At 37.4% G+C, this 13487-nt stretch overlaps 3 protein-coding genes across 3 annotated transcripts; all 3 read left to right on the top strand.

Annotated features, from left to right (window-relative positions):
- Positions 1-1280: 1280 nt before the first annotated feature.
- On the top strand, positions 1281-3352 carry calhm6 (calcium homeostasis modulator family member 6). The gene is made up of 2 exons (XM_056258493.1): positions 1281-1879; positions 2606-3352. The coding sequence occupies exons 1-2, from the start codon at positions 1340-1342 to the stop codon at positions 3032-3034; spliced, it is 969 nt and encodes a 322-aa protein (XP_056114468.1). The 5' UTR covers positions 1281-1339; the 3' UTR covers positions 3035-3352.
- A 918-nt stretch (positions 3353-4270) lies between these two features.
- Positions 4271-6589, top strand: LOC130090871 (calcium homeostasis modulator protein 5-like). The gene is made up of 2 exons (XM_056258494.1): positions 4271-4895; positions 5871-6589. Exons 1-2 carry the CDS (start codon positions 4338-4340, stop codon positions 6258-6260), a joined length of 948 nt encoding a protein of 315 aa, XP_056114469.1. The 5' UTR covers positions 4271-4337; the 3' UTR covers positions 6261-6589.
- Positions 6590-8505: 1916 nt separating this feature from the next.
- rwdd1 (RWD domain containing 1) lies at positions 8506-11892 on the top strand. Its single transcript, XM_056258495.1, has 7 exons — positions 8506-8666; positions 8979-9044; positions 9176-9306; positions 9432-9584; positions 11220-11352; positions 11428-11490; positions 11595-11892. Exons 1-7 carry the CDS (start codon positions 8594-8596, stop codon positions 11705-11707), a joined length of 732 nt encoding a protein of 243 aa, XP_056114470.1. The 5' UTR covers positions 8506-8593; the 3' UTR covers positions 11708-11892.
- The last annotated feature ends 1595 nt before the right edge of the window (positions 11893-13487 follow it).

The following is a 13487-nucleotide window of genomic DNA, read 5'->3' as shown; positions in this document are numbered from 1 at the left end:
CCCTTAATCCATCAAACTAAAGGTGACTGAATGACAGTTTAAGGTAACGTTACCGTCGCGTTAAAATCAACGTGTAACGTTAGGATATATTATTTAAAAATAATAATAATAATAACAATAATAATAATAACATGTCAGGCGGATGATATATTGTCTATTAAATTATTTTGACAAGTTAATCGCGTTACGGATCCAAAGAAGAACTGTCACTAAATGCAGATTATGGTGCTTGGTCGCGAGTCCTTGGCTTCCACAATCACTTTAAAACCTCAACTGTCAAAGGTCTCCTAGCAACAGGGCAGAACCAAGAATATTTGGGCAACAATAAATGTAATCCTCCTCACTGAAGACCCGCCCAACTGCAACCTCATGACATTCAGCTGTGAACTGTTTCGGTACATCCCTTCAGCATCCATCTGTAAACACTGTCTAAACGTTTCTGTATGTTAGACGTCGTATACAAATATTCACCATATAAAAAGCGCACGTACACAGTGTACCTTCGCGTCCAGTGTCTTCTTCTCTCGGTCAAACTGATTTTATCCGACGTCGGTCACTTATCAACTTTGACTGACCAAAACAAAATATCTGCATCGACCCCCAGGAGAAAACTGTCCAGAGACTGGGGGTGTAACTCGCTATGTCTATGCCCGATGCATCTGAGCTACTGTAACCGCTAGAGTCTTAATCAGTCCCCGCCTCTTGCGGTCACATGCCCGGGATCATGCGTGTCCACGAGGCGCCAAATATGAAGTGCAAACCACCATAGCCAAAAACATTCTGTCATTTTCTTTACATTAATTTACATGACTTTTCCAGGTCCAAAAATCACACTTTTAAAATTAATTAAAATTGAAATAACTTTCATGTTGAGTCCCCATTGGAAGTTTGCTGAAGCCCCCTGGAGGAGAACCACTGGTTAGATTTAGCACTGGTTGTGCTTGAATACAGATTGCCTTCGCATAGATAGACTGTAAAATGAATGGCTTTATTTCGAACATGTCAAATAAACAATAGGGCCTTCACACGTCACTAAAGGGCAAGGCATACATGTTTTGGCGTTTACAATGCCTTTAACTGGTGTGTAGAAATGACATAGGCTAAATTATGTTGTTGTTGTTGTTGTTGTTGTTGTTGTCGTTGTCGTTTTATTTATTTATTTATATGTTTTTTACTTTATCAAAAAATGTTTTGTTTTGTTTTGTTTTGTTTTTTCGTAAAGTAATTCTCCCACTACAGCTGAAAAGCAGACATTACACGTTTAAAAAAAACTCAGCAGTCTCTCATAACGGAACTGAGAGTGTCATTTCATGAGAGTTTACAGCCGTCAGCTGCAGACATGGATCAATTAAAACCTTTGCTTAGCTTCGCTCAGAAACAGCAGACCAATTTAGGATTCGGATTAATTGCTCTTATAACTGCGGGTGGCGAGCACGTTTTCTCGGTCTTTGCTTTTAGGTGTCCTTGCAATGATTGGAATTTCATTTATGGAAACGTCTGCCTCCTCGTACCCGCTCTTGCATTGCTCATTCTAAGTTACATGTTGAGCAATAAAACGTGGAAACTGTTCACAGGTCTGTGCCTTAGGAAATCGAAACTATGTCGTTTTAATTACGCATTTGGCTTTTTTTGTGTTTTTCTTCAAATCACCATGACTGCAATGGTCGCACCTCTCAGCTGGATCGCAGTTGCTCTGCTCAAAGGGGTGTATTTCGAGTGTTCAATGACTGGCGCCAACGTCACACTCTTTAGACGGCACCTTTGCAACGAGAAGTATCTCCACTGTAGGACAGAGTTGGAGAAGTTTCCGTGTGATGGAACCGCAATTCCACAAAGTGAGAGAGCGGCTGTTCTGTCCATTATACGCGCAGAGTCGCAGGTGAGCAGACGGTACAGCTATTTGTCCAAAATCCTTTTAAATTAAATTAGGTATCAAATAGCCTAGATCTCAAATAAGACTCAGAACATTTAATTTTGCCGAATTTTGACTTTCAGAGGTTTCGACTTTTGAAAGCAATTTTCTTATGAGTGGTCCCTAAATGTTGTCCATTTTTTTGTTAACTACATTAGGATTGGTTCAGGGTTGTAGGCTAGTGCATACACTTGTAAAAAATGATTGCCTTACATTTTTAGGTACAATCACTTTGAATGTTTAAGCCATTTTAACTTAAATTTTACATTAATCTGACTTTTCAAAAATGAGTTGCATCTTGCATAACTTATATAAATTGGAAAATTACTTAACTTATTTTGATGAGCTATAGCAATGTAAAAACATATGTTATCATAACTTAGCCTACTAATCATATATATTTTTACAATGTATATAACCCAGTTATTGTAATTGCTATAAGTGTAGCCTGTGGAACAGGGCTGTAAAATAAAGTGCTACACCCATTTTTCTAGGTAGCCTAAAGGGTTATTTTAGCAGTTCAGTGTCCTACAGATCTTGTTATTTGCGTTCATAAGGTCCTAGATTATCATAGAGGCTCTACGATAATCTTAAAATGATTTTTTTATATCTGTGCTTCAACACATCTGATGTTAGTTACCTCTCTTTCGGTGGGCTAATAATAATTTGACTAATTCTGGAATATACTTCTAGGTTCTTGGATGGATCCTGATAGCTTCTGTCATGATGTTCACCTTTCTGCTGACATGCATGGCCAGATGCAATTCTCCAATCAGTTACATGCAGCTGAGGTTTTGGAGGATGTACACTCAGAAGGAGAATGAGTTTTTGGACAGCTATACAACTCAGCATGCCGAAAAGCTGGCTAGGAGAAACATAACAAGTTTCTTTGAGTTAACCAAACCCATTCCTATGAAAAGTCCTCCCAGACAGGCCTGGCAGAAGATCTCCTCCTTCTACAAGTTCCGGAGCATGGACGAATACTACAGCATCCTGCACAAGTATGTGTGCACTTGTGAGGACTTTGAGAATCCAGCAGTGAGGGCTTCATTGAAGTCTGAAAATGAATTTGCAAACCCAGCAGCACTTGCATTTGTGGACGAGGGCAAACTGGTCCTGTAGATGTGCTTGCTGTCTATTTGACAGCTGATCATGCCTTACCATGTTATTTTGGTTAAATACAGCCGTAACGATTACTTCCCTCGCTTCATTTTCTGTGCCTTTTACAGTGTCAATGAATTGTTCTTTTAAGTCATTTGTTTCTTTTGAATACTGCTATTGTATGATTTTAACATTGCTGTTTTTGTTATTGTTAATTTTTTTGTCTTTCAATATAATTTTTCATATGAATATTAAAAAACTGTTTATGCACTGTAAAAAATTATATAATCTTAAGACTGACTTAAACATCCAAGTTGATTGTTACTTAAAAATGTAATGCAACTTTTTTTTACAGTGTGGCAAATAAAAATTATTTTTATAATTTTATAAATAAATAAAAGTTTTCAGATTTTTAAAATCTTTTTCAAAAAAAGATGTTTTTGTCAGAAAATGAACAACATTCCTTTTTTATTTGAACAGCTGTGCCCTGACCTTTTTTAAGGGACTACAAACAAATAATTGCATTATGAAGTTAGACTTTCGGTGTCATTTCAACTTATTTCATGCACATGCTGTTTTGTGATCTCATATTTCAACAGGCAGCACTTTGAGGCTTTTTTCATGAAGTAATCATGTACAATTTGACAATCACACTGCTAAAAGCACACTTTAAAAAAAATCAATATTCATTAAGCTCTATTTGCGGTTAGCATTAAAGCGGAGACTTTATGTGAAAAGTGAAGTGCACAACAGTGGGGCACTACAAGAGCAGAACAGAAACTGTCTCCTCACACATAACCAGAACAAATTGTTTCCCTTTTTTACTTATGTAAAGCATTATGTTGCAATTCACCTCTTTGTTTGACCTAACACGCACTAATCTGCTGCCTTAAAGATGTCGGGTATAGAGATTTCCAGCCTCTAGATTTCCACATTCCATCCTCCAGATTCCAGAATTCCAATAATAATAAGCTCATTGTCAGTTCCACAAATCAGTTTTATATCTAATCCAAAATGCAGCGTTGGGGTTTCGTTCGTTTGACTCAGTGATGTTGCATGATGGGCAAATGTGCCTATACACATCTGTAGCCGGTTTTGACTTCCAGCAGAACCTGATGAGCTGGTTTCGTCACAGTCCTTTACTGAGTGGGAGGGGGGAGGATGGACAGGGGAGGGATTTGATGAGCTGTGGTGAATGCCAGAGCCAGAAAAGGAGAAGATAAAGGAGGGTGTGGAAAACAAATTCAGAGAGAGCCAGAAAAGGGAGTGTCATAGCAGAATCCATCTCTTTCAGTTTACCAACTCATTTGGAGTGTTACCAGCTATGTCTGTACCAGCTATGGATTCTTTTAAGACTATCCTAAAGTTCCTCACGAATCAGAAGAGCACTATTGGCTACAGCTTCATGGCTATTTTGACCATAGGTAGTGAAAGAATCTTCTCTATGGTGTCTTTCCAGTGTCCGTGCAACCCAGGACAGAATTTTGCCTATGGATTAACTTTCCTGCTGGGCCCTGCAGTCGTCTTGCTGGCGATTGGTCTCTTTGTTAGTACACGTCTTTGGCGGTTATATACTGGGTGTTGTCTCAACCCTATCAAGCTATGCCCCAGGGGTAACTTTATGGGATGCTTGTCAGTGTTTGTGAAAGTGCTAACTGGAGCCTGCATTGCCCCTATTATGTGGCTTACTGTAGCACTGTTAAATGGAACTTTTTATGAGTGTGCTGTCAGTGGCCTGGATGAAAATATGGTGGTGAATATTTTCTGCCAAAACAAGACACCTACATGCCGGGAAGAGCTGCCCCGAGTGCCCTGCAGCAAGTCCCAGTTGCCTCCAAACGAAAATATGGAACTGCTGTTGATGCTGCGAGCCCAGTCACAGGTGAGCACGACTACACTCTTAAAAATAAAGGTTCTTTATTAGCATTTATGGTTACATGAAGAACCTTTAACATTCATGGAACCTTTCCATTCCACGAAAGGCCTGTATATTGCAGTGTTCGTCTTATGGCTAAGCTTTTGTTCAGTGTAGTGGACTATTTTTTCTTAAAGTCCCCCTATAGTCAATAATTTTATCCCTTAAAACTCATCTTTGATCACCAAAATTATATATTTAAACCTTTTTTATCCTTCCTGCCTTAAAATAGTAACTCCACACCCTTGCCTCATGTAGTATACGCGGTTCTATATGCAAATTAGCCCCGCCCCCACTCACTCGCCCCAGCTCAGAAATCCACTTGTTGATGATCACACATTGACGTGATTGGTTACAAGGTAGTTTGTGACGTCAGAAATACCAGCGATTTCAAACTTTGAGACTGTCTTTGGTTCATTGCAGTTTTAAGGAGAAAATACTCTTATGAATTTGCACATTATTTTCTCTAAAAGAATATTAAAAACACCACATAGATATAGACAACATTAAAAGCTTGATTTTCACCACAGGGGGCTTTAAGAAAAGCTTTAGAGATATGGTCACAATTACTGTCGTTCTGCAAATTTTCGCTGGTGAAATGCTGTCATTTCTAATCCACAAATTGAGAATTTCAGGTCGGAGCGAAAGATTTCCGCAGATTTAGTAACAGGTTCAAGTTGGTCACGTGGGTTCACCACAGTTTGTAAGTGATTTGTAAGTGACTTCTGTGTGCACCGTGCTTTATGCTTTGCTACAATATTGACAAACACAATTGAGATTTTTTACCTGAAAATTTTGGGTAGCCTAATGTGACAGCACCTTAACATTTTAGAATTATCACAACTTAGCAATATTTCATATCAAGTTTACCAGAGAGCTGTGTAATAATTTATGACAATAACTATATTTTATAACATTCAACTGATTGATTTATGTTCGCAGATACTCGGCTGGTCCATCATTATCATATCAGCAATAGTAGCGCTGATCGGGACTTGCTTTAAGAACTGTCGCTCTCAAGTAAGCTACATTCAGTTAACTTTCCATAAAATCTACATGGAGAAGGAAAGGGAAAAGTTTGAGACTTTTGCAGAAAACTATGCCACCAAACTAGCAGAGAGAAACCTCGAGGCTTTCTTTGACAACAAGTGCCCTGAACCATTTAACTTTCCAAATCACAAGGCCTGGGAGGAGATCTCTGCTGTATACACCTTTAAAAAAAGCGAACAGTACTACAGCACACTGCAGAGATACGTGGAGCGCACAGATCGAGACTTCAACCCTGAGAAGCGCCCTGTTCTAGAGGGGGAAGATGGCATAGAGATGGCTTAGAAGCACAAAGCTGCATGGACTGGTAACTGAATTGCCAAGAATATGACCTTGAAGACGACAAACCAGTGTGAATCTAAACAGAGTTAGATTTTAGTTTGGTAGCTACAACCTGTATTGAAAATAAAGTAACTGGAAGTTTTGTTTTATCCACTTAGGAGGTGGTCCTGGCGCAATTCAGACTGCAAATATTTTTGTAGCATTTTATACTTCAATGAACAAACACAGGTCTTAGACCCAAAGATTCGGACAGATTTGAGTGTCTGTGGTGTTTTCAATAACAACATCCAATTTGTATATTGTTTGAATGTTGCATTTCAGGTTTTACAAAGTCAAGGAAAGGAAAAACACACTTATTCTCAGGTCATTTGTCATTTAGGCCCTCTGTGAATCCAGAGCTCTCTTATGCTCTTATAAAGCAGTGTGTTCAATGCACTTTAATGCATGACAACCTCTTGTATTATGTAGTATTGGTATGTAATTATCCAGTCGAACAATACTGATTAAAATGTACAATCTGATCACATTGTACTTATGCCATCCAACGAAATATAGAACATGTAAACATGTAAACCACACTGCTTATTTCCTCTGCAGGTTTTAAGTTTTGACAAACAGGAAAACCACATTACAGTCCGCGACACACATTTCTTCAGTCATTTTGACCCACATATCAGCTCTGAATAATGACCCTTTGATCAAAACAAGTTTCTGTTAGCATAGTTTTTCAAAAAGCATAAACAGAACGAGTTACTATATCAAAATTATTATACATGGTAAAATGCTGGTTTACGGCATGTTTGTGGTGTTTATTTCCTGTTGTCAAAGAGAATCACATATACTCAGGTTGTTGGTCAGTGGACTGCAAAAAAACAACATGTCAAAACATAACAATAATAATAATGATAACAACAATATATGTTATTTATTGTAAGGCAGTTTAATTCAAGTTTAAGTGTGCAAAAAGTAAAAAACAATTGCTTAGAAGTAACAAAACATATTGTCCTGTCTCTCTTCAAACATGGCAAAAAAGGATGTTGAAATTAACAATAAAAAATTGTACTAACAAAACCTGATATAGATCAATTACAGTTGTGAGTTTGGCCCAAAACATAAAAATTAATAAATCATGCAGTAAACCAAACTAAATGACTTGGAGCTCATATTACTATGACAAACGCACAGTCTATACAGACAAAAAGTTTTTTCTTGAGTTTAGAAGTGAATGATGCTGAACTGTTATATTGTGTTTATATTGTTTGTTTGTTTTTTGCAATTTTGTACTGATTGCATATATACGTTTTGTATTTCTTGCATTAAAATATAGCAAAATTGTACCATCATTTTCGCTGCTGAAAAGTCAATTCTGTTTTGTGCTGTATTTTCCTAGATTCCATTCCAATGAGACACATCTTAAATGGCCAATTGCATTATTTGTTAAGAAGTGTTGGAATATAGCTATTAAATATATGGAATATGGCCTATTAAAACGTATCGCTGGTTAACAGTATGCGTGTGATGGCAGTGGTCAAGCTGATCTACCTGCAAGCGGACTGTGCCAGTATTACAAAAGCTGAAGTAAGTCCCTCTTAGAATTTAAGATGGTCTGAAATGGTCTACGCTATTTCAGCAGATTTGACAGGATATAACTGTACACAAAACCATATCTAGGATAGGGAAGGACTTAATTTTTGTAGTTACTTGCCTGTACATTCAATATATAAGTGTAGGTCAGAGGCAATAAAAAAAAGATTTTTTTATTTTTTTATTTTATCATTTCCTCTGACCTACACTTCCATCAGTGTCTGTTTAATTCATTAATCCCAGTAAAAGGGATTTTAAAAGGTTTGTGAAATGGGCTGCATGCTCAGCTAAAATTAAACTTTAAATAAAGAAGTAGGCTAATATAAAAGACAACGATTATAAATTAATTCCTGGATGTTATGATTTAAAACTGATTAAATCTAATATAATTACAGATATAAGTTGACATTTATTATATAAATATAAACTTGCTTTGATAGTGGAGTAGAGAGGCAGTTTTAGGAAAGCTGCTGGACCGTCAGGCCATAATAATCCATGCCAGATTCGAGCCTTTTTATATATGTTTTTCTTTTATCCATTGTTTATTGTATATACAATATATTGCAACAGATTAAATAGTGTGATAGCACGAATTACTACAATTGTACTAATGTTTAGCAGAACGAGTAAAAGTGTGCACCCAGACACAAGCTCAGACATCATTGATGATCCCAGATGACATCGATGCTAGACAGGCCTTAGCACACGTTTCTTCCATGCAAGCTCTAATCTATGGACATTTGTGACATAAAATGACAGACTACAGCGAGGAGCAGAGGAATGAACTAGAAGCAATTGAGTCCATTTACCCAGACTCATTTACAGGTAAGACAGAGCGCAAAGTATATGGTTTTTATGTCCATAACTTCGTTACGCTTTCCATTAGCTGCCTAGCTTCACATGAAACAAAGTTAGTTAATCATACGAGCGACTCAGTCATCTCTTTGACATCTTTCTTTATAGCCGCAGATTGAGCTGTCAAAGGTTAAGAAACAATGCAAACGATAACCGATGGCTAGCAGAAGTTGACTGGCTAACTGTTATGTTAAACATCAGATTTATGTTTACGTGCTAAACATGGAAGCGGTGATCTCTGAAGGTTTTCTTAGATTGTTTGTAATATCCATATTCATGCAGTGCTTTCCGAGAACCCCACAAGTTTCACCATCACAGTTACTTCTGATCCGGGAGAAGATGATGAAAGTAAGTTCATGTGGCTTATTATCTCATCAAAAGTAGAACAATGTCAGTGCACGTAATGTTACAGTATCTTTTTTTACCATCATTAAAGTTTAGCACTAAACACCACCAGCACTGATTTCTGTCTGTTTCAGCGGTGGAGGCGACCATGAAGTTTACATATTTGGAGAAATATCCAGACGAGCCCCCTCTCTGGGAGATATTTTCACAGGAGAACCTGGAAGATTCAGACGCTGAAGGCATTCTAACGCTTTTGAAGCAACAGGTCTGCACACCTGACATCATACCCAGCAAAACACATTAAACAACTGATAAAGCGCACATACTGATGATGGCTTACGCTTCTTTTGCTGTCCTGTAGGCCTTTCTAATAACTTCTTTCTTTTGCAGGCTGAAGAAAACCTGGGAATGGTCATGATATTCACATTAGTTACAGCTGTGCAGGAGAAACTTAATGAAATAGTAGACCAGATTAAGAGCAGAAGAGAAGAGGAGAAAGAAAGAAAAGAAATAAAAGAAAGGGAGGCCGAAGAAGCTGAGAAGGTTTGTTGTGAGCATGTACCTTCTGAGTGTAGTGTAACATTAATCATGAAATCCAAAAGCATCTTTTATAGTTATCCTCAGGATATTGACTGTTTTTAGCTGTTACTCGAAATTTAACAGACAGGGCAAAGTCAATTTCATACTTTTTCAGAGCCATTCGAAAACTGGCCATGGAAAGATTGTTTTATAAGACAGTATATATAATATACAGTTTTATATAATGAAAGATTTGTGTTTTACATCTTACTTTCAATAACATTTGTTTAGCCAGAATACACAAGCACTGTGCTGTCAATGAAGCAAAATTGTGCCACATGTAATTACAGCATCTGCCAGTAGAGGCCCACAATAACCAACAAAACTTCGACCAGTTGGGTTGAACTAGTCCATCCCAACTGTGAGGCAATGTTGCTTTTGTATAATTTAAAGAATGTTATTGTCTTGAATGGTAGATTTGTTAGTAGTTACACTGGGGGTTAAAAGTTAAGGTGGAATAATTACAGTAAAAACAGTAATATTGTGAATTATTATTATTATTACAATTTAAAACAACTTTCTATTTTAATATATTTTCAAAGGTAATGAATTCAAATTTTCAGCATCATTACTCCTGTCTTTAGTGTCACATGATTTACAGATCAGTATACCCTCAATTTGGCTCTGAGGATACTGGATGATCCATCCCACCCACTTTGCTCAGAGTTTTCCCCCCTACCCTCTGGACGTAGATTTCGAATGCCCCGAACAAAAACCAAACGTTACCAAACACAGATATTTTTTTAATAGTGTATTATTAATTAATTATTTAATTATTTATCGATTATTCATTTTAGCTATTGGATTGATGATCGCATGTTACCACCATTGCTGTGTTGTTGTTGTTTGTTTTTGTTTTTTGTATCCTCTATGTCCACAATGTTGTTGGATATTTGGGGTGGTTTACTGTTGCTGATGTTCAATGTGGCTCTCTTGAGTGCAAAACAAATTCCCCTCGGGGCAATAAAGGTTTCATAAAAAAATAAAAAAAGATCCTTCAGAAATCATTATAATATGCTGATTTGCTGCTCTTGAAACATTTCTTACTTTTATCAATGTTGAAAACAGTTGAGCTGCTTAATATTTTTGTGGTAACCATGATGTACTACCATTTAAAAGTTTGGTGTAAGTAATAATTTCTATTTCAAAAAATGATCTTAGTTTCAACAAAAATATTAAGCAGCTAAAATGTTTTTAACATTAATAAAAAATAAGAACCTAACATTATTACATTGAGCTTCAATAATAATTGATAATAACAGATCACTAAATTAGCATATTAGAATGACTTCTGAAAGATCATGTGACACTGAAGACCGTAGCAACAGCTGCTGAACATTCATCTGTGCCACCACATTATTACATTTTAAAATATATTTAAAATAGTTATTTTAAAATGTACTAATATTTCACAATATTACTGTTTTGCTGTATTTATGATCAAATAAATGCAGCCTTGGTGAGAGACTAATTTAAAAAACGTCAAATATCTTAAATCTTAAAAAAATTGACCTCCATTGTAGATAGCTACACTTTTTTTTTAAATGGAAAATGTTTTTGTTTTTTTACTGATCTTTGTTTCTGTTTTGTTTTTCACAGTTTGCATTCCAAGGTACTGTGGTCACAATTGAGAATTTCTTATCATGGAAAGCAAAATTTGAGCAAGAAATGACAGAACTAAAGAGTAAAAGGCAGAAAGAAGAGGAGCAGGCAGGAAAGGCAAAACTCACAGGTGAATTACTAACCTGATATTTACTCATCTGATTTACGTTGTCACGTTCTGCTCATTTACTTTTTTCTATTACAGGAAAACAGCTCTTTGAGACAGACCATAATCTTGACACATCAGATATCCAGTTCTTGGAGGACGGTAAGAAATGTCAATTGTTATTATTCTAAAAAAGTTTTATAGCATCTCATTTGCTTTTTTGCGATTGTTGTTCAAAATGGCTCTTCTCTGCTTTTTCCGTGTAGTTGGGAGCAGTGTGGAAGTGGATGAGTCGCTCTTCCAAGACATGGACGATTTGGACTTGGATGAGGACGACCCTGATTTCAACCCACTGGACTTGGGCAGTGATGAAGACTGAATTGTTAACTCTCAACCTGATATGAATGGTATAGATGCCAATATCCTCCTGTGGAGCTGGACTTCAGCTCATCCGCGCTAAACACAAACTTTTCAGTCACTACCATCTATGGTGCAGAATATTTTATGAAAACTTTCAAACATTGTCATTTGTACAATTATTGCCATTAAAAACCATTGACTTGTTCTCTTATTCATATGAATGGCTTCATTTACACAAGAGTTAAGTTGAGGCTTCCCAGAAATGTGGCCTGGCAAGTAGTGCAACCTGAGTCTCTCAGTAAAATCATTTACCTCTTTTTCCTCTTGTCTTCCTACTGTATATAAGGCTATTAAGCATATTAAAAAGCACTTTTAGGAAAAACTGAGTAAAATTAAATCTTTACCTTTCAATATTAAACAGCTGTTTTTACATTATCTTTCTTATATATATTTATATACATTCACCTAAAGGATTATTAGGAACACCATACTAATACTGTGTTTGACCCCCTTTCGCCTTCAGAACTGCCTTAATTCTACGTGACATTGATTCAACAAGGTGCTGAAAGCATTCTTTAGAAATGTTGGCCCATATTGATAGGATAGCATCTTGCAGTTGATGGAGATTTGTGGGATGCACATCCAGGGCACGAAGCTCCCGTTCCACCACATCCCAAAGATGCTCTATTGGGTTGAGATCTGGTGAATGTGGGGGCCATTTTAGTACAGTGAACTCATTGTCATGTTCAAGAAACACATTTTTAAATGATTCAAGCTTTGTGACATGGTGCATTGTCCTGCTGGAAGATATCAGAGGATGGGTACATGGTGGCCATAAAGGGATGGACATGGTCAGAAACAATGCTCAGGTAGGCCGGGGCATTTAAACAATGCCCAATTGGCACTAAGGGGCCTAAAGTGTGCCAAGAAAACATCCCCCACACCATTACACCACCACCACCAGCCTGCACAGTGGTAACAAGGCATGATGGATCCATGTTCTCATTCTGTTTACGCCAAATTCTGACTCTACCATCTGAATGTCTCAACAGAAATCGAGACTCAACAGACCAAGCAACATTTTTCCAGTCTTCAACTGTCCAATTTTGGTGAGCTCTTGCAAATTGTAGCCTCTTTTTCCTATTTGTAGTGGAGATGAGTGGTACCCGGTGGGGTCTTCTGCTGTTGTAGCCCATCCACCTCAAGGTTGTGCGTGTGGCTTCACAAATGCTTTGCTGCATACCTTGGTTGTAACGAGTGGTTATTTCAGTCAAAGTTGCTCTTCTATCAGCTTGAATCAGTCGGCCCATTCTCCTCTGACCTCTAGCATCAACAAGGCATTTTCGCCCACAGAACTGTCGCATACTGGATGTTTTTCACTTTTCACACCATTCTTTGTAAACCCTAGAAATGGTTGTGCGTGAAAATCCCTGTAACTGAGCAGATTGTGAAATACTCAGACCGGCCCGTCTGGCACCAACAACCATGCCACGCTCAAAATTGCTTAAATCACCTTTCTTTCCCATTCTGACATTCAGATTGGAGTTCAGGAGATTGTCTTGACCAGGACCACACCCCTAAATGCATTGAAGCAACTGCCATGTGATTGGTTGATTAGATAATTGCATTAATGAGAAATTGAACAGGTGTTCCTTTAGGATGAGTGTATATCATTTGTGGAAGACGTAGGGCCATAAAATCCTCCTTGCTCTGCGCGTTCAAGTGTTTTGGAGGAGGCGTGGCTTTGTAGACTCCTCTCAGAAAGGAGGGTTGGATCTTATTTCAAAGCTAGCTTGCTA

This window comes from Rhinichthys klamathensis, unplaced genomic scaffold (assembly GCF_029890125.1).
Source record: "Rhinichthys klamathensis goyatoka isolate OS25496 unplaced genomic scaffold, OSU_Roscu_1.1 h1tg000152l_1, whole genome shotgun sequence".
NCBI lineage: Eukaryota > Metazoa > Chordata > Actinopteri > Cypriniformes > Leuciscidae > Rhinichthys > Rhinichthys klamathensis.
This window is presented reverse-complemented; position numbering and strand designations above follow the sequence as displayed.

Bases quoted from the DNA above. Each gene is read 5' to 3' on its own strand.
- calhm6 (XM_056258493.1), top strand. From the start codon at position 1,340: ATGGATCAATTAAAACCTTTGCTTAGCTTCGCTCAGAAACAGCAGACC. The intron at 1,880-2,605 runs GTGAGCAGACGG...ATATACTTCTAG, and splicing joins TTATACGCGCAGAGTCGCAG to GTTCTTGGATGGATCCTGAT.
- LOC130090871 (XM_056258494.1), top strand. From the start codon at position 4,338: ATGTCTGTACCAGCTATGGATTCTTTTAAGACTATCCTAAAGTTCCTC. The intron at 4,896-5,870 runs GTGAGCACGACT...TTATGTTCGCAG, and splicing joins TGCTGCGAGCCCAGTCACAG to ATACTCGGCTGGTCCATCAT.
- rwdd1 (XM_056258495.1), top strand. From the start codon at position 8,594: ATGACAGACTACAGCGAGGAGCAGAGGAATGAACTAGAAGCAATTGAG. The intron at 8,667-8,978 runs GTAAGACAGAGC...ATATTCATGCAG, and splicing joins TTACCCAGACTCATTTACAG to TGCTTTCCGAGAACCCCACA. The intron at 11,491-11,594 runs GTAAGAAATGTC...TTTTCCGTGTAG, and splicing joins TATCCAGTTCTTGGAGGACG to TTGGGAGCAGTGTGGAAGTG.